This window comes from Salvia splendens, chromosome 15, assembly GCF_004379255.2.
Source record: "Salvia splendens isolate huo1 chromosome 15, SspV2, whole genome shotgun sequence".
NCBI classification, from domain to species: domain Eukaryota; kingdom Viridiplantae; phylum Streptophyta; class Magnoliopsida; order Lamiales; family Lamiaceae; genus Salvia; species Salvia splendens.
The window spans coordinates 11,953,819-11,978,002 of NC_056046.1; the positions used below are offsets into that span (position 1 = coordinate 11,953,819).

At 40.8% G+C, this 24,184-nt stretch overlaps 2 protein-coding genes and 1 pseudogene across 2 annotated transcripts; 1 reads left to right on the forward strand and 2 right to left on the reverse strand.

The window, feature by feature from the left end:
• On the forward strand, positions 1–1,725 carry LOC121767243 (glyceraldehyde-3-phosphate dehydrogenase A, chloroplastic-like). The gene is made up of 4 exons (XM_042163470.1): positions 1–294; positions 381–679; positions 761–1,005; positions 1,077–1,725. Exons 1-4 carry the CDS (start codon positions 106–108, stop codon positions 1,577–1,579), a joined length of 1,236 nt encoding a protein of 411 aa, XP_042019404.1. The 5' UTR covers positions 1–105; the 3' UTR covers positions 1,580–1,725.
• A 229-nt stretch (positions 1,726–1,954) lies between these two features.
• Positions 1,955–5,578, reverse strand: LOC121767244 (serine/threonine-protein phosphatase 2A activator-like). The gene is made up of 3 exons (XM_042163471.1): positions 4,966–5,578; positions 4,253–4,748; positions 1,955–2,186 (listed from the first exon to the last, which is right to left on the reverse strand). Exons 1-3 carry the CDS (start codon positions 5,576–5,578, stop codon positions 2,177–2,179), a joined length of 1,119 nt encoding a protein of 372 aa, XP_042019405.1. The 3' UTR covers positions 1,955–2,176.
• Positions 5,579–9,311: 3,733 nt separating this feature from the next.
• On the reverse strand, positions 9,312–10,840 carry LOC121766706 (annotated as a pseudogene).
• Between the last annotated feature and the right edge of the window lie 13,344 nt (positions 10,841–24,184).

The window sequence follows — 24,184 nt, forward strand, 5'->3', positions numbered from 1 at the left end:
CTCAGCCATACAATGAGGCGAGAGGCTATCAAAAATCTGATCCACTCTCTTTCTCCATAAACTTACTATATCTCATTCTCATCTCTACTTAATCTTCCACCTCATATGATTCTGCTGTTGCATTGTTACCATCAATTCCACATCATGGCTTCTGCTGCTCTTTCATCTCTGCAGGTCGGCTGCAGCAAGGCCTTCTCCGACTTCTCCGGCCTCCGCACCTCCTCCGCTGCTCTCCCCTTCTCCAAGAGGTCCAACGAAGACTTCGTCTCCGTCATCGCCTTCCAAACCTCTGCTGTCAGTTATCCTAATCTTAACTAACCTATCTATATCAATGCATTGGAATAAAATGATGATATTCATATGTTTGTGTTAAAAAAAAGGTTGGTGGAGGCAACAAGAGGGGAGTGGTGGAGGCCAAGCTGAAAGTGGCCATCAACGGCTTCGGAAGGATCGGAAGGAACTTCCTGAGATGCTGGCACGGACGGAAAGACTCCCCTCTCGAAGTCATTGCCATCAACGACACTGGCGGTGTTAAACAGGCCTCCCACCTCCTCAAATACGACTCCACCCTCGGCATCTTTGACGCCGACGTCAAGCCTGTTGGCACTGATGGCATCTCGGTCGACGGCAAGGTCATCAAAGTCGTCTCCAACCGCAACCCTTCCAACCTCCCTTGGGGGTGGGTAACTGCTCCAACTCCTTTGAGCTGATTAGTATTTTTGCAATTGTGTTAAGTCTTCTCTTTATGTTGTTGCATTAGGGAGTTGGGCATTGATCTTGTGATCGAGGGAACTGGAGTGTTCGTCGACAGAGATGGCGCCGGGAAGCACATCCAGGCCGGAGCGAAGAAGGTGCTCATCACTGCCCCCGGCAAGGGAGACATCCCTACCTACGTCGTTGGTGTCAACGCCGACGACTACAGCCACAGCGACACCATCATCAGCAACGCCTCCTGCACCACCAACTGCCTCGCCCCGTTTGTCAAAGTCCTTGACAGCAAGTTCGGTGAGATCTTGTATCCTTCAAACTACATTAATCCTCCTACATATCTACCTGATCTAAAATCATAAATGTAGGGATCATCAAGGGGACTATGACCACCACCCACTCCTACACCGGAGACCAGAGGCTGCTGGACGCTAGCCACCGTGATCTGAGGCGTGCCAGAGCGGCAGCGCTCAACATTGTGCCTACATCCACAGGGGCAGCTAAGGCCGTGGCGCTTGTGCTCCCCCAGCTCAAGGGCAAGCTCAACGGCATTGCCCTTCGTGTCCCAACGCCCAACGTGTCCGTGGTGGACCTCGTGGTGCAGGTTGAGAAGAAGACCTTTGCTGAGGAAGTGAACGAGGCTTTCAGGGCGTCCGCCAGCAATGAGCTCAGCGGCATCCTGTCCGTGTGCGACGAGCCTCTCGTCTCAGTCGACTTCCGCTGCAGCGATGTCTCCTCCACCGTGGATTCGTCGCTCACCATGGTGATGGGAGATGACATGGTGAAGGTGATTGCTTGGTATGACAATGAGTGGGGATACTCACAGAGGGTGGTTGATCTTGCTGATATTGTTGCTAACAACTGGAAATGATGAGAGGGATTCTTTCTCTATTGTTTGTAGACTACTCTTGTTTCATTTCGAATTTGTAATGCTGAAGCAAACAATTTTCCATCCTGCTTATCACCATATGTTACATACATCCACTTTTCTTATAAAGATCAACATTTATTTGCATATGTTATGTCTCTTCACTTCCACTTCATGAATGATTCATTCTGTTTTATGTAGTAGTACTAATTTGTTTTGAATATCTGCTGTTTTCATTGCAATTTTCTCAGCTGTTTTCTAGTAATGCAATTAAAACTCTTCAGATCAGATCAACCATAACTTGTGTTTCATATTCGAACAATCACATATATGACTAAAATCTTATTTCAACATATGGTCAGTAGGGTTCAGGAAACGTTAACCGCATGAAAATAAAAATACCAATAAATATAATACTCCCAATATCTACAAAAATACAGAGTAGGCGTATACAACTTACCGTTGTTACCAAAGGCAATAGTCTCAACAGGGCACATTATATCCACAAAAAATGCAATAACAGCAGACTGAATTGGACTCTGTATGCATCAGATAAGGCCCCTCAAGAACTTAACTCAGAAACAATCTGCTCATTGCATCTCACTCCGGCCTGCAAAATGAAAACGCGAGTGAAGCAACAATGCTAATTGTTTGAATAATGAAAATGCCATTGAGTCAAATGTTGTCTTCAGCTAATTAAGATCAGATAAGCAGCATGTTTATATATGAAAATAACGAAATGCGCACAAGAACGTTAAGTATAAGAAAACATACTAATGGGAATTGGTATTGTTCATAGATATGCAAATAGATGATGGAATTGTATAATTTGCAGGAATAAATTTTCCTTTGGCAGAAAATTCATATGATTGTGGTTCAAAGTCGAGAAAACCACGCAGCACAAATACGCATTCAGTAATTACATTTTCCTTTCAGATCACAGGAAAAAATTCCTTTCCCCCATGCAGAATGTCACCATTAATATTATGTTCATTCCTTACACTTGAACAATCTCATTTTTCATCCGCCATAAAAATGTAAAGTAACCTCTTTTGGCATGCAGCTAAACCAATTGTTAAGGACAGATATAATAAAACCCAGCTGAATGGTTCCAACAAGAGAACGTAATAGAGGATCTATTTTATATCGCCGAATACTTTAATGATGCACAAAATAATAGTGACACTGTTACAGAAACAGGCATGAATTTCCAATTACATATCTTGACTCAAGATACACATGGACCTACCCAAGATAAATCTCCCCTTGTTCTTCATCCTCAAGTTCTCAACACTCTAAAGCTAATATTCCCAAACCTAACCATAAATTCACTCCCATCAATGCTGTATAAACATTGCCACTTGCTTGGCTGGTAATGAAATGAATAATAAACATAGTGTGATACGTGAGCCCAGGGCACAAAGGAGTCCAGGCGCAAATCCTTATGCCTTGAGAAGCAAGTGGGCTGCACATCTAAGGTGCAGGATTTTTTCAGTCTAGGTATGCACTTATTTCCCTCATTTTCTCAACTTTATCCGCTGAGATACAAGCTTACATGCGCTTTATTAAGTGCAACAAATACAGGAAATTTACATGAACCCTAAAGAAAATTATGCCTAATATCTCATATCCTAATTTATCAAACTAGTCATAATTAGCACTAAAAATATTCCTTTGGTGTTGTTTTCTCTGCTTATAATCCTTATTTATCACATAAGTCAGAACAATTCCTAACACACAGATCTTTGATCCCTTCACATGTACTAAATCAGCCATAATCATCCACAAATATATATTCAACCCCCAAAAGCAATGCCAGAAACTCGTGAAGTAGAGTTTCAGCATCGAAATCAATCATCCTAAAATAGGATTTTCAGTATTCTCTAATTTGTTGCCCCTGTGGGCTGGCCAAGTTGGTGAGTGACTATGCCATGACTAAAATCACAAGTTCGAGTCTAAACAATGCCTCTGAAGTTGGGATACCTTTTGAGCACTCAGGAGTAGCAGCCAGCTAGGGGTAATTTGCACTTGTAGGTGTGCATAAACTGTAGCAATGATTTGAATCTTTTGGTTTGATATAGACCAAACCGTAGCTAAAATTTCTAGAATAGTTATTTTTTTCTTGATATAGACCAAATTGTAGCTAAATATTCTAGAGTAGTGTTTTTTTCTATTTATTTCTTACACTTGCATGTTATCCTTATAAAGTGCATCCTGAACATAGCGCCTGAGGCTCCAGGAGCCTTTGTGCCTGTAATAACTATGATGATTAAGGGAAATTGAAGGTACAGCTGATGTAAGGTGAAACTTGACGCACACAATCTTCCTCTAGTGTAAATAGGTACATAAAAGTCATCTGAATAAGTAGTTTTAGAACACAACCTAGAGTGAGGTTGTATATAGGAATAAACTATTCACCCTGCATTGCATACATAATTCATGAACTTAGTGAATTTACCAATCATACGAAAACATTATGAAACATATATTAGGTGATATAACTTCTAGCATTTCTTGTGATATTCAATAGAATTATTAGATATTCTAAATCTTAGCTTTAAAAATGGACAGATTTCTAAGTAAGAGCTAATGAAAGAGTAAACAAGATGAGAACAAATGAAAAAAATGTAATCCAAAGTACTACTCCAATATAAAAAGAAGTTAAACACTGCATACCATTTGATTATTGAGCCAAAGAGAAAATGTTGCATAATAGGAACCTTCTCCATAACTTCTACTTTATACATCTTTAGCAGCCCACTGTTGACCTTCTTCCAATTAGGAACACCACTAATGTCATCCAGCATAGGTGAATGTTCAGCAAACATACCCTTCTTCACCTTCTTCACAAAAACAACACAGGAGAGATACAAGTACTCGTTACAGAAATTCTCTAATATATCATCATTGTGAATGGACTTTGGCTTTATATGCTTGTGATCTATCAATTGTGATGACCCAAATATGTATGGCAAGAAATGGTAATCATCAAGTCCCCACACACCATGGGATCCCGCCGGCTCTAAGCTATACGTGATTTGTAATTTTCTCATTAACTTCACGTATTTGAAGAACACTCTTGACACCAAGGCCTGATAATCCTCTTCCCTCACAACACCTAGTTTTGCTAAGCAATACAACCATGCTGCAAAATTTGTCTCATGTCCAGTTCCTATGTAAAAGAGGAATAGAATTAGAAGATCCCTACATCAGTCTTAGCTTTCCAGCAGATACTAAAATCAACAACGAAACAAATCAATTTACTAATCGATGTTCACATCAGCTATTAGTAAACAAGTAGTAGCAATCAAATTAAGATGAACAATGGCGTGAATCAAATCTACTAGCAATCCACAAAATTCGAGTTATAGAAGAAACACATTTCCTACCATAATCGATTCGTGATGCATTGCCAAATCCATCGGTAAAATACGGCACAATTTCCATAGCAGCTTCGCGAAGTTGAGGAGGCAGAAACATGAGCATAAAGGCCTCTGCCTCGCCGCTCATCCGCTCGTGCCACAGGCGATACGAGACGTTTCCATATCGCGCGGTCTGCGGTGCCGGAGGGATTTCGTCGACGTAGTCAGTTAGTTTCTGGAGAATCGAGGCTAGGGTTTCGAGGACGGGGGAGACGTGGCATGGATCGGATAGCTTGCGCGATTTGGTGGATTCAGAGAGGGAGACGAGGAAGCCGAGGAAGTTGCGGAAGGAGGGGGAGGAGTGGAAGGTGGTGAGGTCGTCGGGGGAGCGGATTCGCTTAGAGGGGGCGCTGAATTGGTGGGGGAGAGTAAGGGGGTCCACCATGTCGGCGTGGGGGACGGGGGTGCGCATGATGGTCTCTCTTGTGTGTGTGGGGGAGGGAGGGAGGTTCACGGCGGGGAACCGGATGGGGACGTAGGCGAAATTGTCGGAGGGGGGCGGGGGAGTGGGGCATTTGGCGCAGATTGATGACTCCGGAGCTTGGTCATGGTGGTGGTGGCGCTCCGGTGGTGGTTCCATTTTGGTGTTTAGGAATGTGACAACAAAATTGTGGATTTTATAAATATTTCATTTAGTTTGATATACAAAGGAAATATCACATCCATATAATCCAATTACTTACAAGGATAATTATTTTCATCGTCACATTATCCAATTATTTACAAGGATAGTTTTGATTCGTATCTTGCAATTCTATCCATGCACTTGGTATTGCATGTGGCGTCTTCGTCTTTGTCTTTTCGATAACGTTCATCTCTCGGCTTTACCAGCTCCTTCAATAGTTGTGTACATGAATCTTGACTGTGAGCCGTGATTCAGCTGCGAGGAGGAGAAAGGCAGTGGGCGTTAACACTGTGAAGAAATTGAGTTAGGAGATGGTGGCGATGTGAAGGACTTGAGTTGGATGGATTGGCGCGGAGGTGAAATCAAGTGTGAAAATGCGAATTTCAACAGTGCAACGCTTCGTGTGACGTTTTCTAGCGGCTGTCCAGTGGCGGACAATGACATGAACAGTGAGTGAAGAAGAAAATGTAATTTTACATCTCAATCTACGAAGTAATTTATTTTTATTTTTAATCTTATCTGCTAAAATCTTAGTTTTTTCATGATTTTTTTCTTTATTTTAATTTAGCAACGATTCTAAACGAGCTCTTTAAGTCTGTACCAATTGCAATCCTGGCACAAAAATTGGACAGAGTTACACAAATCTACTGTTTAATTATTATCAATCTACGGTTAGACCAACTCACCTCACACACACCTACTGTTTAATTACTCCTATTTACAAAACCAAGAGGTAAATGATAAGGTTTTGTAAAATCTCGCATTTTTATTGGTAGTAAAATTTGCTCGAAGTGTAATACATTTAACAAGAGTCCACGTAGAAATTAAAGTCGAAACATCGATATAATTTCATTCAGCAAAAGATTGATTATGCAGATTGTAAGGAAAAGGTAAAAAAAAAGGAAAATCTTGTATTAAAACGAAAATATAGTTACTATGGTTAACAGCCAATTATTATATAATTTACTTTTAAAAGGACCCTCATTCCTTACCTAAAACATATGTACAAATGAAATTAAAATAAATACTAATTTCGGCATATTCGAATTTGTAAATGTTAACGCATAATGAGCATGATTCATGAATGGCAGACTCAACTGTTGATCAGTTACAACAACAATATTGCAATTTGCAAGGAACAAATTCTTTGAAATGGACATCAAGAAAATAGTTCACAAACATGATAAACAAAGAAACTATGCAAAGGATCGATTAACAAACCCATTAACCTCTTACACAATAAGGTGTTGAGAGTACTAGACTTATGGCATGAAGAAAGATTCAAACATCTAACTCTCTAATACACTACATGGTTGAAGTTATTATAATTTTGTGTTGGACTATCGTTGCACTAAATTTCGATCTTCTCCAAGAACTTGCCCGCCTCACAACCTGTCACACAATCGTTCACTGCTCTGGTGTCTGTAAAATCAAAATAATATTTTTACTACAAAATATAACAAACTCACAAAAATATTACTATATCAATGCATATGGAGAGAAAGAGAGAGAGGAAGAGAGATATAATATAATAGTACCATTGCCATACTTGGCACAGTTGGAAACTGCACAGCCAAGATTTTGATAGTAAAGTGCCGGAGTTGCAAGTGGAGAAATATAACACTTTACCAAACAATCTATGGCACATGGAATTCTTGATCCAAATATTATGCACTTTAAAATGCATCCTCCATAGCATAAAGGGAAGTTGACTGGTGAAGCTGATGCATTTCCTACTATTATTAGGACCAAATGCATGAATAACAAGGCTGATGGAGCACTGCTCTTTTGCTTCATGATGAATTGATGAGGGATCACTATCTCTAATTCTCTCTAAATTATTTTTTAGTACACTGTTAATCTGAGTTATCCTTTGTTTAAATGCTACTACCTTTTATAGGCCATACTACTAATTAATGTAGATGGTCAAGACAAATGAGAATTTTTGTGAAAATCTCAATGAGTTTGATGTGGTTAATTTTGTATTAAAAAGATGACAAATGAATTAATTATATTTTTCTGTGGATATCGATTGCTTTATGGATGTGGATTCTCACTAATTTCAATTGCCCACAAAAATACAAGTGAATAATATTCGAAATTGGAAGGAACCATTAATGAAGAATCTGGCATGTAAAGTAATTCTGATCTTGTTTTATGTTTGCTCTTTGTATGGGTCTATCTGTCTCTAAATCTAGATTCTTGAAGATTATATTTTTTTGAATCACTACTCACCAGCGGATCCCAAAAAAAAAGGAATATTGTTTAATGATTGTCCCGTCCGTAGACAGACATTACATAATTTTGTACCTTGGAAAAGGAGGAAATTGAAAATAAATCAGTCGTTAATAAAAGAAGATCATATATACGGAAATAAAAACTCTGAAGTACAGATAGATTTTAAAAAAAATCCCTTCACTTTATTGTACTAGTAATATAACTTAGAGCACCTGCATCGGTGGTCTATGCGCCGAGCAGGCGTCGTGCCGCTGGTGCGGCGGAGCTCTGCTCACCGCTGTGCTCTTGCCAGCGGCACCGCCCTGCTCGATGCATAGAGCACCACCGTGCCGCTGAGCAGGGTGACGTGGCGGGCGTTCATTGGCCAACGGTAATTCTGTTGGATATTTTCTTTTTTTAAAAAAAATTGAAAATAATACCAAAAATTAAAAAAAAAAAATCGGATTCCCAAAAATATGACTGTTTTTTTACCGTTTTTTGAATTTTTTTATAAATTTTTTTAATCTCAAAATCATCTATAAATACACACATTAATCATCCATTTTCACGTCAAATTATCTCTCAATTCATCACCTACATCTTCCTCTCTCACTCAAACGCTCTCTAAATTCAGAAATGGATATGAAAGATATCATTGCGGAAGCGGAGAGCGAAGAACAAGAATACTATCAACAATATTGTACCGCTTATGAAGCCTATCTCGCTACTGCTGCCCCCGCCCCTCCAAATCGCCGCTACATCCCTCGTGAACGGGAGAGAGCCCACGAAAGGCTCGTTGCCGATTATTTTTTCGACGAGCCGCAGTTTCCGGTAGATTACTTCCGGCGCCGTTTCCGCATGCCAAAACGGTTGTCCGCCCGTGTTGAATACTTCCAATCATGTAGAGACGCAACCGGTCGGCAAAGTCTCTCGGCGTGCAGAAGTGTACTTGTGCCCTCCGACAACTTGCTACCGAGCAAACGGCTGACCTCTTCGACGAGTATCTGCATGTTGGTGAGTCAACTGGAATCCTATGCCTCAAAAATTTTTACACCGCCGTTCGTTCTGCTTTCGGTGAGGAATTTCTTCGGGCACCCACCACCGAAGATCGTCAACGGTTGCTTCATCTTCACGAAACCGTCCACGGATTTCCCGGTATGCTTAGCAGCATTGACTGCATGCATTGGAAGTGGAAGAATTGCCCGAAGCTTGGAGGGAGCAACACTTAAGCGGCCCAACGCTTATCCTTGAATCGGTCGCCGACTGCCGCCTATGGATTGAGCATGCATATTTCGGTGTTTCCAGATCCAACAACGACTTGAACGTGTTATATTCTTCACCATTCTTCAATGATGTTTTGAATGGTGTAGCACCGGTGATCGACTTCACCGTCAATGGAAATCCATACCACATGGGGTATTATCTTACCGATGGTATCTACCCAAGGTGGGAGAGAGAGAGAGAGAGACCGTCAATTAATGGCGTTGCAGACCCTTCTTATGATTCCATTCTGTCCGAGAGTTGGCTCAATCTCCGACATCTTGATCATCGCAATCGCAAAGTCAGCGGCGAAAGTCCTCGGATTTCCACTTTACTGAGACGCGATGGCAGCCGTTGATCCGGTGAAGAGAACTTGATCCGACTGCAGCAGTCCCTTCTTCTGCACCGAATTCCTGAAGTAGTTGTTGTCGAATGAATTCGGCGTCGCCAAATCCAGCGTCGCCAAGTTGCTGTCGCCGCCGGTCTGGGGGCAGCCCCGCCTCCTAGTGCAGGCGAAACCGGCATCAATGTCGGTACTCGGTACCATTGCTATATATCCTCCCACGGAACAAGAAGCATTGGGATTGACCTAACGTGTGCGCTCCTGCATGTATCAAATAATTCATTACTCACTTACATTGCACATTAGTTTAATAGTAATACTTATTATTCGCTTTGTTTTTGGTTCACTTTTAAAAGACCTAAAATTAATTGAGTTTAAACAACAATTATACAGTGATTTCAACTGTCCTTATCCTCTGATGTGGGATGGGTTTGCATTAAGACCCTTCTTGTCGAACGCGTCAATAAGAACTTGAAGGGCCGAAAACGGATTCGGGAGATCGGTGTTGGCCACGGCTTTGTTAGCGGTCGTAGAATCCCTTCTGCTCAGTTTCACGCTCCATGATGGACCACCAACCTGCATACATATAATTAATTTCCAAAAATTAAATTATCATTCCTAATAAATACTATCTACAGTAATTTGCATATATATGCATACTTACAGCAACAGAGGCGTCGCGTGCGGCTAAGGTGAGCACGTCAGCGCTAGAGACAACGCCGGGGCAAGCGCGCTTAGCTGCCTCGATAACCTCATATCCTCTAACGGAGTTAGCGTTGGGTCCGGCCGACTTCTCAGTTTGGATGGTGGACGTCTCGTCTAGCAAGATCGAAGCGTCGCAGCCCTGAACGAAGCAGTCGTGGTGTTGGAATGAGCTGCCAACTATACTCACCTACGATGTAAAGAAGTCTTAATGAGTCAAACCTGATATGATCAGATCAGAGGTATTAAGATCTGGAGTGCAAGCTGAAATCAGTTATGCAACTTTGTCCGCTAGTTGAGATTGGCAGCTAGTCATCTAGGGTTTTAGTTGTTGATTCTAGACTCTTCTAGTGTCATGTATAAATACCGAGTTGTATGTAGTTTGTACACAGTTTTTCAAGTTTCACAATAGCAATGATATAGCAGCTCATTCCATTCATGCTCCCACAAATGTTGTCTCTTCCATTCATAGCTGCTCACCCTACCATTTCTAACACGTGGAAGTGGAGGCGGATTAGGGACGCGGCCATCCGCCGCTCGGCCAAAATAGCTCGGCGGATGGAGTTGCGGATGATTGTGGATGCATTGGGGCATGTAGCGTCGTAGAACGTGGCTGATAGTTGTGCTTCGCAAGGGATGATGCTGCTCAGCACCACCACTAGAGAGATTATAGGAATGACAAATCTACCAACCATTTTGAAGAGAAAGAGTGGATATATTTGATGTGATGAGCTAATCTATACAATTATCGAAAATCTAGTAGTGTTGTGGAATTAGTGGGTTGAATTGGAGTGAGGAGAAGAGGTTGATTGGGATGAATATATATAGAGCAAAAAGAGTTGATAGTTGGGGTCTCTAATGGCTGCAACGCGTATGGATCAATTTAATTAACAAGTGTGTTAGTACTAATGTATGTGTTTGTATATATATATATATGGGGATCATTTCCTTTTTGTATCTTTTGTTCTTTTTAATCTCAGCTCCGCGATTTTGTCATCCGACGGTTAGATTTGTGCCACGTGTCATTTAATAATGCAGATTTTCAGTTGAATAATGTACACGGACTAATAATGCACCATTATAGTGTAATAATGCAGATTTTCAATTGAATAATGCACACCGACTAATAATGCATTATTATAGTGTAATAATGCAGATCATCTGGACCGTTTATGAATGAGATCTAACGGCCCATATTAAGAAGAATAAAGGATCTAAGGGATGAATAGGAGAATAACGCTCCCATATATATATATATATATATATATATATATATATATATATATATATATATATATATATATATATATATATATATATATATATATATCTTTCTTGGAATTCAACTATTGGATGTCAATTTCAATTTTCAATAATAAAATGATTTGGGTCAACAATGGTATGTGGATGTGGAGGGGGTAACTTTTTTAGGAAGATTCTGTGAGGACGACATGCGGATAACAAATGATTTGTAAAGTCATTTTGCGTTACATAAAGTGCCAAAACTCAAAAAGCATTCCACACAGTAGAACATATAATTATAATGTATGTCACATGCATTAATTATCTTCTTGGTGATTAACAATAACCAGTTACAACTTACATGACGAAGGATCACGGAAATGCGGGTATTTAAGCATATAAACAAAATACTAGTATTAACAAACCAAAAAAATATTGTTCCAATCGAAAATATATTGTAAAATGCAAAATTCAACTAACAATAAGTACTTATGTGACATGGCTCATGTTAAATGATACTAGTATAAAGTAATTTGCACTTATGTACACGGAATATATAAACTATGCATTACATCATGATAAGATTAAGGTGTATTAATATTATTATAATATATAGGTTAAATGCAGTTATTTATATATATAGGTTCAATAGGAGACTTTTACTTATTACGCGACAATTTTAGCTGCATAATGATTAATGAGGATGAATTTTGCAAGCCGAAGATGTAAATATAGTTAACAGCGAATTTGTTATATTAATTAACATAAATAAAATAAACTATATAAAGTGTAGGGATCAGACAATTCCGGGTTCACTATTTACCGAGACCTCTTTGGTCTTGTTACAAGATGGCTCAGTCAAACCATCAACCAAGCGACTGATGTTACAAGATAACTAGCTATTACAGTTATTAACAAATAGCTAATCCTAGAAGCAATCTTGAGCTTGACAGCTCCAAGATCCTATGTAAGTACCTGCACACTCAATACCCAAGTTAGTAACACAAGGTAACAGATCCAATCGGATCTTGGTGCAAACAATTAAGAAATACAGTAAGGAACACAAGTGAACAACAGTCAACGGCTCAGACACCCGCCGAAGACACAAGCCTATTCTCCAGAACACCGATCCAAAGGAGCACAGCCGAATCTCTCAGTGAATCACCTCACACTCCAGATTCCAGGCCTAACCGACTCCTACACACCAGATCTAAACCGTTCAAGAATAGTCTCTCACAGAAAACCTCACACCAGAAACCCTAGCTCTCTCAAAACATCAGCAACCGAAGTGGTTGCCTGCTAAACTACTGTAGCAAGGTCTACTACACTTCCAACCGTGAGAAATCACAAGGAAACCGCCGGAGAACCGTCGGCGAAGAAAGCAACAGAGAAGAGAAGAGAGAGCATCTCAGAGCTTCGAGAGAAAGAGAGAGAGAGTGTTTTTGAAACGAATGAATAAACCAAAGAGACTAACCTCTCACATAACAAACACATCTCGCAATCCAATGGCTGAACACAAGGATCCAGGTGAGAGGAACACGTGGCGGCATCTGGAGTGAGAGATATGTGAATTGGGTCAAGCCCAATTCAGATACACATGGGCTCCAGAAAAATATAGGCCCAAATGAAGGTCCACCATAATTCAACATACTCCACCTTGGACTTCATTCTGAGAAACCAGCTTGCACCACACGGCTAAGGTGTAAATTCATCACAGCCTACATGGTAGCCCCCTCAGCCCCAAAGAACAAAGTTCACTGGCATTCTTGGGAACCACCAAGTTGCCTCTAGACACCAGAGGGTTGAAGACCCATTAGTCTAAGAGGACTTGTTGCCTCAAGTCACCCATCACCCTTACCACAGTAGATTAGGTAACTGAGGTCTTTTTTCCCCGGGACATGCACTTATCCAAAATCAAAATGCAAAAACTTAATGCAGAAAATTAGTTTTTCAAGAGGTAAGCATTTAGTACCCATATCAGCTGGGTTCTTATCTGTGTGTACTTTAGAAAGAAAAACTTCACCTTTTTCTACAATATCCCTAATGTAATGAAATCTTACATCAATATGCTTAGTTCTATCATGGAAAACGGGATTCTTGCACAGTTGAATAGCAGATTGAGAGTCAGAGAATACCACAGGAGTTTTCACAAAGTTAAGTTCAGAAAGTACTCCCTTTAGCCACACAGCTTCTTTCATAGCTTCAGTGATAGCAATGTACTCAGACTCAGTAGTAGACAAGGCAACAATATGTTGCAGTTGTGACTTCCAACTAATGCAGGACCTACACACAGTAAAAACATAGGAAGTGGTGGACTTCCTCTTATCCCTGTCATTAGCATAGTTAGAATCAACATATCCAGCAAGTTTAACACCTTCTTCACACTTAGAATAGCATAAACCATACTTTGCAGTATGCTTCAGGTATCTCAACAACCATTTCAAAGCTTCCCAATGCACAGGACCAGGATTAGACATATATCTACTCAAGCATGAAACAACATAAGCAATATCAGGTCTAGTACTAACCATTAAGTACATAACAGATCCAATAGCATTAGCATAGGGAACCTTCTTCATGGAATTGATATCAAGTTCAGTTTGAGGGCAGAGATCTTTACTCAACACAAAATGACCAGCAAGAGGGACAGAAACAGATTTAGCTTCAAGCATGTTAAATTTCTTCAGAATTTTGTAAACATAGGGTTCCTGATGCAAGATAAGAGTATATTTCTTTCTATCCCTGAAAATATTAATTCCCAGAATTTTCTGAGCATCCCCTAAGTCTTTCATGTCAAAATTCTTGCTCAAAGCAGCTTGCACAGCACTTATGGTTTTCAAACAAGGACCCATGATCAACATGTCATCAACATACAACAACAGAAACACAGGAACAGTACCAAGGTTCTTCACATACAAGCAAGCATCAAAAGTACTTCTCACAAAGCCCAAATTATGCATACAGGTATTAAACTTAATGTTCCACTGTCTAGGAGACTGTTTTAAACCATATAGGGCCTTTTTGAGCAAGCACACATGATTAGGAAACTTTGGATCTACAAAACCTTCAGGCTGTCTCATGTATATAGGTTTATCAAGATCACCATGCAAGAAAGCAGTTTTAACATCCATTTGTTTTAATTCCCAATCAAAATGAGCACACAATGAAAGCATTAACCTCACAGTGGTAAATTTAACAACAGGAGTAAATATTTCAGTGTAATCTACCCCCTCTTGTTGAGTAAAACCTTTAGCCACCAATCTGGCCTTATACCTTAGCCCATCCACCTCATTCTTTCCATCTACAGTCAACAACAGAGGCACCAAGAGGCAGAGGTACAAGGATCCAGGTCATATTAACTTTCAGAGAATTCATCTCTTCAATCATAGCATCATGCCACTTAGCCCAGAATTTAGATTTTGTAGCCTGCTTAAAGGTTTGAGGCTCATCCCCATCAGATTCATGCACATTGAAAGCCAAGTTTATGAGAGCAATTAGCCCTACATATCTAGCAGGTTTATTCACATTCACCCTTCTGGATCTATCCCTAGCAAGCACATAGTCATTCAAATTTGGTGCATCAATGACATTTTGAACTCCAGGAGGACTGTTTAACACATTCTGAGCAGGCACAGGAGCATTACTCCTAATAGGACTAGCATGCACATTGTCATCAGGTAAAGCCACATTGTTAACATTATCCTCAGGTAGATTTCCCTCATTAGGTGTGTCACTAGGACTATAGGCTGGCACTGAGTTCCAAAAAGGTTGCTCCACCTCACTTGAAGCATCCACTGGATGCTCCACATCAGTGGGTAAAATTGTGGACTCCACCTCACTTGGAGGGTCACTGTCCACACTCTCTAGAGCTGAAGGATCAGTCAACCTCAGACAAGGAAAGTCATGCTCATTGAACACAACATCCCTGCTGATAATGACCTTAAATCCAGGCTCATCTCTCAGCCAGATCCTATACCCTTTAACACCCTCAGGATAACCCAAGAGAACACCTTTTCTAGACCTAGGTTCAAGTTTGTCAGACTTGGTATGCACAAAAGCAGAGCAGCCAAACACTCTTAGGTGAGAAAGGTTCAAAGGTTTTTCATAAAACACATATTCAGGGCACTGCCCCAATAAAGGCACAGAGGGAGACCTATTTACCAGATAAGTAGCAGTCAACAAAGCTTCACCCCAAAATTTTTTTGACAAACCAGATTTAGAAAGCATGCATCTAACCTTTTCAAGTAAAGTCCTATTCATTCTTTCAGCTACTCCATTTTGTTGAGGAGTATAAGGAACAGTTTTATGCCTTTTAATACCATGCCCAGCACATAAGTCATCAAATTGGTTATTACAAAATTCAAGACCATTATCAGTTCTGATTCCTTTGATTTTCTTTCCAGTTTGGTTTTCAATCAAGGTTTTCCAAGTAGTAAATTTTCCAAACACATCAGATTTATGTTTCATCAGAAAACACCACACTTTCCTTGAAAAATCATCAATCACAGAGAGAAAGTAGACAGAACCAGAGTGAGATGACACAGGAGCAGGTCCCCAAACATCCATATGCAAATATTCAAGCACATTCTTACTCACATTAGCAGGGACAGGTGTAGGAAAAGATACTCTATGTTGTTTGCCAAGCACACATGTATCACAGAAAGGCAATTCACCACAAACATCAGAGTCAGAAAGAATAGCATGTTTTTTCAGAATATTCATCCCTCTTTCACTCATGTGACCTAGCCTATTATGCCACAACAATAATTTGTCAGATTTTACAACATTGGCAGAGGCTTTATCACAGGTAAGAGGGACAGCATTGCAGACATACAACCCACACCTTTTTTGAGCCTTAAACAAGCACATAGAGCCTTTACAGATTTTCATACAGCCTTCCCCCACTTACCACTCAATCCAAAGCTTTCAAGAGCATTACATGACATCAAGTTATAACACAGATCTGGAACATATCTTACACCCTTCAAAGTCAGCACATAGCCATTATTAAATTTCAAACACACAGTGCCAATTCCAAGAATCTCACACTTCTTGTCATCAGCCATTGACACATAAGTATTTGAAACAGGCTTCATATCAGAAAACACTTCCTTGAAGGGACTTACATGAAAGGTGCAACCAGAATCACATAACCAGTCATTTGAAGTGTAAGGACACATAGGGGAAGCATTGATATTCAACAAATCATGCACCATAAACACAGATTCATTGTCAGTTTCATACTTAACCATACTGGCAATGTTTTCAATCTGAGAGCTGTTATTATTATGGTGAGAAGGCTTATTCTTCTTGGGCTTGGTACATTCCTTTTTATAATGTTCTGTTTCTCCACAATTATAACATTTTCTGAAGGATTTGGGGTCCCTACTGTTAGACCTAGACCTGTTATACTTCTTTTTGGAATTGGATCTAGTATTTGAACCCCCATTAGACTCAAAACCCCCTCTAGAATTAGGTTTGCCCCTGACATTGAAAACTTTGTTAGCAGCAGCTTTTTCCCCAGCCCTTTCCCTTAAATCAAGTTCCTTAGACTTAAGAGAGCTTATAATCAAATCTAGAGGAGCAGAATCTCTACCATACTTTATAGCAGCCTTGACATCACTATAAGTATCAGGAATTGCATTCATTAGAGCAATACTAGTGTATTCATCAATGGTCTTATCACCAGACCTTTTAATATCTTGAACAAGCTTCTGAAACCTATCCACATTGTCATCTATATCCTTAGACAAATCCAGCTTAAATTTAAACAACTTTTCAAGCAGATACATTCTGGAGGACATAGAGGTTTCTGTATAAAGAGTATCAAGTAATTTCCACATTTCAGAGGCAGATTCAACTTGGTCAACTTTTCTTATCACAGAATCAGACAGATTGAGAATAATAGTGGCTCTAGCCAACTCATTCATTTCATCTTGTTTTTCAGGAGAAACATCATCAGGCAAAGTACCATCAACAGCTTTGAAAACCTTTTGTTGAATCAAAATGCACTTCAATTTTTGTTTCCAAATCATAAAATCATTTTTCCCATTAAAGGGAACCAATCCAACAGGTTGTGACATTTTTGAGACAAGTTCAGCAAGAACACAGTGAGCAAGGTAAGAACCCACAACTTTGCACACAATAGAGGACAGAGACATGCAGGCAAAGGGCCTAACACAGATTTTCACAGAAAGAGCACAGGAAAAAACACAAAGTCAAGTACCCAGAGGGCAGTAACAGCTTATCTGACCAGAAAAAAAAAAAATTTCTCAAGAACACAAAGAAACACACCATACACACAGGTCAAGCCCAAATCCCTGACTGTCACGAGCAGCACTGGCTAAGGCTATCCCAGATCGCAAGCACTCACTCTTGGAGGGCGCAGGGGGTCACTCAGGCAGTATATGTGCTTGGTGGCCAGGTAATAAGGGGTCAGAGAGACAGAAACAACAACAATCAAAAAGAAAACACGGAAGCAGGTAAACACAGAGAAAACAACACAGATAAGCCTAAAACCTTGCCAAGGTTTACTATCAGCAGCAAAAGCCCCAAACCTAGGGTGGCTCTAAACAGAAAAACAACAAACAGAGTGAGTCACAGCCAATTTACCAGAGCAAACCCCCACTCGAGGGAGGGTTCCACTTGCCCACCTCCTTAATGCGACTCGGCGTGCCGGAATCGTCCCCCCGTGGCTCTGATACCACTGTAGGGATCAGACAATTCCGGGTTCACTATTTACCGAGACCTCTTTGGTCTTGTTACAAGATGGCTCAGTCAAACCATCAACCAAGCGACTGATGTTACAAGATAACTAGCTATTACAGTTATTAACAAATAGCTAATCCTAGAAGCAATCTTGAGCTTGACAGCTCCAAGATCCTATGTAAGTACCTGCACACTCAATACCCAAGTTAGTAACACAAGGTAACAGATCCAATCGGATCTTGGTGCAAACAATTAAGAAATACAGTAAGGAACACAAGTGAACAACAGTCAACGGCTCAGACACCCGCCGAAGACACAAGCCTATTCTCCAGAACACCGATCCAAAGGAGCACAGCCGAATCTCTCAGTGAATCACCTCACACTCCAGATTCCAGGCCTAACCGACTCCTACACACCAGATCTAAACCGTTCAAGAATAGTCTCTCACAGAAAACCTCACACCAGAAACCCTAGCTCTCTCAAAACATCAGCAACCGAAGTGGTTGCCTGCTAAACTACTGTAGCAAGGTCTACTACACTTCCAACCGTGAGAAATCACAAGGAAACCGCCGGAGAACCGTCGGCGAAGAAAGCAACAGAGAAGAGAAGAGAGAGCATCTCAGAGCTTCGAGAGAAAGAGAGAGAGTGTGTTTTTGAAACGAATGAATAAACCAAAGAGACTAACCTCTCACATAACAAACACATCTCGCAATCCAATGGCTGAACACAAGGATCCGGGTGAGAGGAACACGTGGCGGCATCTGGAGTGAGAGATATGTGAATTGGGTCAAGCCCAATTCAGATACACATGGGCTCCAGAAAAATATAGGCCCAAATGAAGGTCCACCATAATTCAACATAAAGGACCTCCTCTTTGTAGGAATGATCATGATTCATAAGTGTGCTTTCCACCAAATCTAGCTCATTCTCTCAACTTCACATGAATAGAGCACTTCAAGGAACAAATTCATTGAAATGGACATCACTAGAGAATATCAATTTATGCATATGATCGATTAACAAATCTATTGTTCTTATACAAAAATGTGTTAAGAATACAAGACTTGTTGCACGAAGAAAGATTAAATCACTTAACTATCTAAATCAGATAGTTGAAGTTATTACTCGATCCATATGTGTAAAGGATATCAGTTGCACTAGTTTTGGATCTTCCATCAGTACTTGCTGGTCTCGCAATTGGTAACACAGTCGAGCACTGCTTTTATAGGTCATATGAATTTATGTAAATGGTAAATGGTAAATGAGTAATGAGAATTTTATGTGGAAATCTTAACGAGTTTGAGAGCATCCGCAACGCGTCTCTTATCCGTCTCGGTCTCATCTCGGAGAGACGAGACGGATAAGATACGGCGATGCAGCCCTCCGTCTCAATCTCGTCTCGTCGGGCGTCTCGTCCCGGAGGGAGGGTTGGCGAGACAGCTCCCCACGCGCCAGCGCTTGGCGAGCGCTGGCACTAGGCGTGACGGCCACTTGCCGGCCCGTGAGTGGGCGTCGTTTATTTCCGTTGAAAATGTATTTTTTTTAATTCAGAAAAAATTTGAAAAATAAAAAAAATCCCAAAATTATACAAACTTTTTTTACAAATTTTTAATTTTTTTTGTATTTTTTAAGCTCCCAATCACTTCTATAAATTTCAAATCATTCCCACAAATTAATCCACAAAAAAAACACTCTCTATTCTCACTCAAACACTCTACATTCTTCATCTCAAAAATTATTCTTCTCCCAAATTTAATCCATTCATGGATCCATTTGAGCATCAAAATATACAAAGTTGAATGACATGACAGGACTTCATCAAACAGCGATTGATGACGTTTACTTTTTCTCATATGCATCTATTATAAATTTGGTTTGACTAAGATTTTCTTCCGTCCTTGAAATTTTTATGGTCAATAATTTGCATTTTAATGATACATGGCATTCATTGTTATTAAAATAAAAAGGAATGATACAACTTTGTAAATAGGAACGTGAATTGATTTAAAAAATGTTGCAACTGAATTAATCTTCCCTCCGTACCTAAGTATATGACAAGATAAATTGGTATTCCACCTCCAAGTAGCTTGAGTGCAGCGCCACCGCATTCGGGGGATATTTCACCGGGGAGTAGTTTTTAAGTATGTAATTTTTAATTTCTAGTATTTTAAATTATGTCTTTTTTATTTATTTTTTTATATTTTAATTATGTATTTTTTTGGGATTTTAAATTGTAATTTTATTTTATTTAATGAAGTGTATTTTTATTAATTGAATTTGTTGGAAATAAAAATAAAAAAATGAAATTGAATGAATAGTTAATGGATGAGATGATTAAGAGAATGTTAATAGATGAAGGGATGTATGTGTTGTCTCTTAATTAAGAGATGTGGTGAAAAGTACAGTGGAGCCCATAAATAGTGAAAAGATGAGCCGGTTAAGAGACGGATAATAGACAGTGTTGCGGATGGCCTGATGTGGTTAATTTTGTCTTGAATAAGACAGCCAATGAAATTATTTTTCGTATAGGTTGATCGTGATATGGAAGTGGATTCCCATTTATTTCCAATATCCACAGAGAGACAAGTGGATGTTTGAAATTTACAGAAACAATTAATGAAGAATTTCTCTCCCTTTTGTTTGCTCTTTGAATATAAAGTTCAAATTGAACACAAAATCTTTATTCATGATCAATTTTTTTTATGATTGAATTATAATTCAAGCACTCCCAACAGTACGTACCTGATGCAATTTCTAGCTCTTATAATTAGTTAGAAAAAAAGTCTTATGATCAAATAATTGTTCATTAGACAAAAGTCTTGCTGATGGGGTGCGTACTAAACAAGCCCAACAGCAATGACGGCCCATCAGCCCAAAGCCCAAGGAAGAGTATGAGTTCGGCATTACCAAAGAGTTCGGCCTCAGCCTACAGCTCGGTAAAAGCCAACCAATCAAGCTCTGCTCTCAGGTCGGCATCAAGCTCTACTCTCAGATCGGCAACCAAAGCAGTTCGGTCTCAGTATTCGACCGAACAAGGAGTTAGTGGACCCATACAGGATTTCCACAACTTCCAACACACCCACTACCACGTGGTGTCAACTCAGGCCACGATCGTAGGCCATGACCTACGCTACATCCACGATCTTAGGCCATGACCTACACGACATCCACGACTTAGGGTGGTGATGCAAGCCACGATCTTAGTTCAATATATAAATAGAACTTAGATCTGATAGACAGGGGTTAAGCTCTCTAGAGATAAAATATCATATAGCAAGTCTGTGTTGTAAGCTGTAATCCCAGATCAAGCAATACAATCTTGCCTTCCCTTCTTCCCGTGGACGTAGATTTACTTCAGTAAATCGAACCACGTAAATTCATTGTGTCGTAGTCTTTATTCTCTACCAGCATTTACTAACATCAGAAATTCGCGGACTCATCACTGGCGCCGTCTGTGGGAAACAGAGAACCAAATTTGTGATAAAGCGAATTTTTGACCCTTTTTCCACCCCAAAAAAAAAAATGCATACCAGATCACATACTACCCGTAATACCGTTCGTGAAAACCATGAGGAAGCTAGTCCAGCCCGCAGGTCCGGAAAACAGCCTCGGGAGACATCTACTTCCAGTTTTCACGATGAAGGAACAAGCCGCTCAAAAGGTCCACACACCGAGTCTTCCCAGCAGCCTGATTTAAATGAAGCTGTCAAGCTGTTCTTGGCCGAGAAGCAGGAGGAGTTCTTAACCTTCCTGCAGAAGAGCCAACAGCCGGAGAAGACAACGGCGGATTCTCCCTCCTCATCCAGACATGAAAGTCACTACCGCAGTAGTGACGTGTCTTCCAGGAGAAAGAATCCTCAACCCCGACATGTTCCTGTTCCTCCTCGGTACCGGAACCACAGGAGAACTCCATCTCCTCCGTACCGAAGAAATGTCGGGTTCGCCATGTACGGAGCATTAAAGACTCCGTTCTCGGACGATATCACCCGAACTCCTTTGCCGCGGAACTACCGGACACCGTCAATGACTTATGACGGGCTAGTGGATCCTCATGACTTCTTGGGATGCTATCAATATAATATGGCGAACCAGGGTCTCAATGAGGTCCATATGTGCAAGCTGTTCCCCGAGCTGCTCATCGGGAACGCCAGAAGGTGGTTCGACAGCCTTCCTCAAGGCAGCATTAGATCCTACCGAGATCTAATGGATGCTTTCCACAGGAGGTTCTTTCAGAAAGCGGAAGCCCGAATTACTTCGGCTCAGCTGCTTTCTATACGTCAAGGTCGCGACGAAAAGATCAGCGACTTCCTGACGAGATTCCATAAGGAATGCAAGTAGATAATCTCAATGATCTACTTGTCATTTCGGCATTCCAAAATGGAATCCTGCCCGGAGCTCTCTACAGAAAGCTCGTGGAATGCAGTCCGCAAACAGCTCAAGAGATGTGGGACATTGCGGACAAGTTTTCTCGTGCCGATGAGGCAGACCGTCGAAAACGGTCTTTAGACAGCTCATCTAGAGAAGACAAAAAGAAGCCCGATCATAGCGATCAGAGGCTTCCTCGCCGAACACCTTCCCCACCAAAGGAGGGATAGCGGTCATCCGAAGTGATCGAAAAAGAGCAAGTGTGTTCGCAGATTGCGCTTAAAAGTGCCGAGCAATCAGTTCGGCACCATCAAGCATAGCAATCACAGCAGCCGGAGTCAGAGGCAGGCGAAATGACCGAAGTCACACCGGAGCCGAACTCGATGGTGTACGGCACTGAAGCCGTGATTCCGGTTGAGATCGGCATACCCAGTCCCCGATCTAAATTTCTCCTCAGAAGTGAATGATGACGGACTGAGAGCCGAACTAGATCTGGCCGAAGAAAGAAGAGAATTGGCCTGCATAAAAGCAGCCAAGTACAAGGAGCAAGTAGCCCGGTATTATAACCAAAGGGTGAAAAAGCTGCAATTTCAAGTGGGAGATCTCGTCTTGAGAAACAACGAAGTAAGCCGAGCAGAAAAGCTGGGCGAACTCGAACCCACATGGGAAGGTCCATATCGGGTGTCAGAAGTCCTCGGCAAAGGGTCTTACAAATTGGCTCACATGTCAGGAGAACAGGTACCCCGAACATGGCACATTTCCAACCTCAAGAAGTTCCATTTGTAAGAGACAGTCCGGTCAGTCAGTCTTGAGTCCTGTTCGGTCAATGTGCTTTCTTTGGTTTGCTTGGTCTTTGTTTGTCTCTGTGCGTTTTGTCTGTGTGTTTTGTCTGTCTCTGTGCGTGTCGTCTCTTACAAATGTTACTGAGGTATCTTGTTCTTCGAAGGCTGATCCCCTTCTTAGAACATATACAAGCCAACGATTGTGAGTCAAAGCTTCTGAAGAGGATACAAGACCACAATTCAGCTTAAACAAGCAGTTCGTCTGAAACGAACTGCAATAAGCCAACGATTGTGAAGTCCAAGCTTCTAAAGAGGATGCAAGACCACAATTCAGCTTAAACAAGCAGTTCGTCTGAAACGAACTGCAATAAGCCAACGATTGTGAAGTCAAAGTTTCTAAAGAGGATACAAGACCACAATTCAGCTTAAACAAGCAGTTCGTCTGAAACGAACTGCAATAAGCCAACGATTGTGAAGTCCAAGCTTCTAAAGAGGATACAAGACCACAATTCAGCTTAAACAAGCAGTTCGTCTGAAACGAACTGCAATAAGCCAACGATTGTGAAGTCCAAGCTTCTAAAGAGGATGCAAGACCACAATTCAGCTTAAGAATCAAGCACTTCGTCTGAAACGAACTGCAACAAAAGTCCGATTCACGCGATAAAACTTGCCTGAATTAGGACAAGGGAAAGTCCGATCCACGCGATAAAACTCGCCGAATTAGGACAAGGGAAAGTCCGATCCAAGCGATAAAACTCGCCAAATTAGGACACAAGCTTAGTCCGGTCAAAGATGTTTATTTCATCAGACCAAAGACGAGTCCGGTCAAAGATGTTTATTTCATCAGACCAAAGACGAGTCCGGTCAAAGATGTTTATTTCATCAGACCAAAGACGAGTCCGGTCAAAGATGTTTATTTCATCAGACCAAAGACGAGTCCGG

What these genes read in the sequence shown, in the direction of transcription:
- LOC121767243 (XM_042163470.1), top strand. Translation starts at nt 106, where the DNA reads ATGATTCTGCTGTTGCATTGTTACCATCAATTCCACATCATGGCTTCT. An exon ending in CCTTCCAACCTCCCTTGGGG is followed by an intron (nt 680 to 760) that starts GTGGGTAACTGC and finishes TTGTTGCATTAG; the next exon opens with GGAGTTGGGCATTGATCTTG. An exon ending in AGTCCTTGACAGCAAGTTCG is followed by an intron (nt 1,006 to 1,076) that starts GTGAGATCTTGT and finishes TCATAAATGTAG; the next exon opens with GGATCATCAAGGGGACTATG.
- LOC121767244 (XM_042163471.1), bottom strand. Translation starts at nt 5,578, where the DNA reads ATGGAACCACCACCGGAGCGCCACCACCACCATGACCAAGCTCCGGAG. An exon ending in TGCATCACGAATCGATTATG is followed by an intron (nt 4,749 to 4,965) that starts GTAGGAAATGTG and finishes TCTTTTACATAG; the next exon opens with GAACTGGACATGAGACAAAT.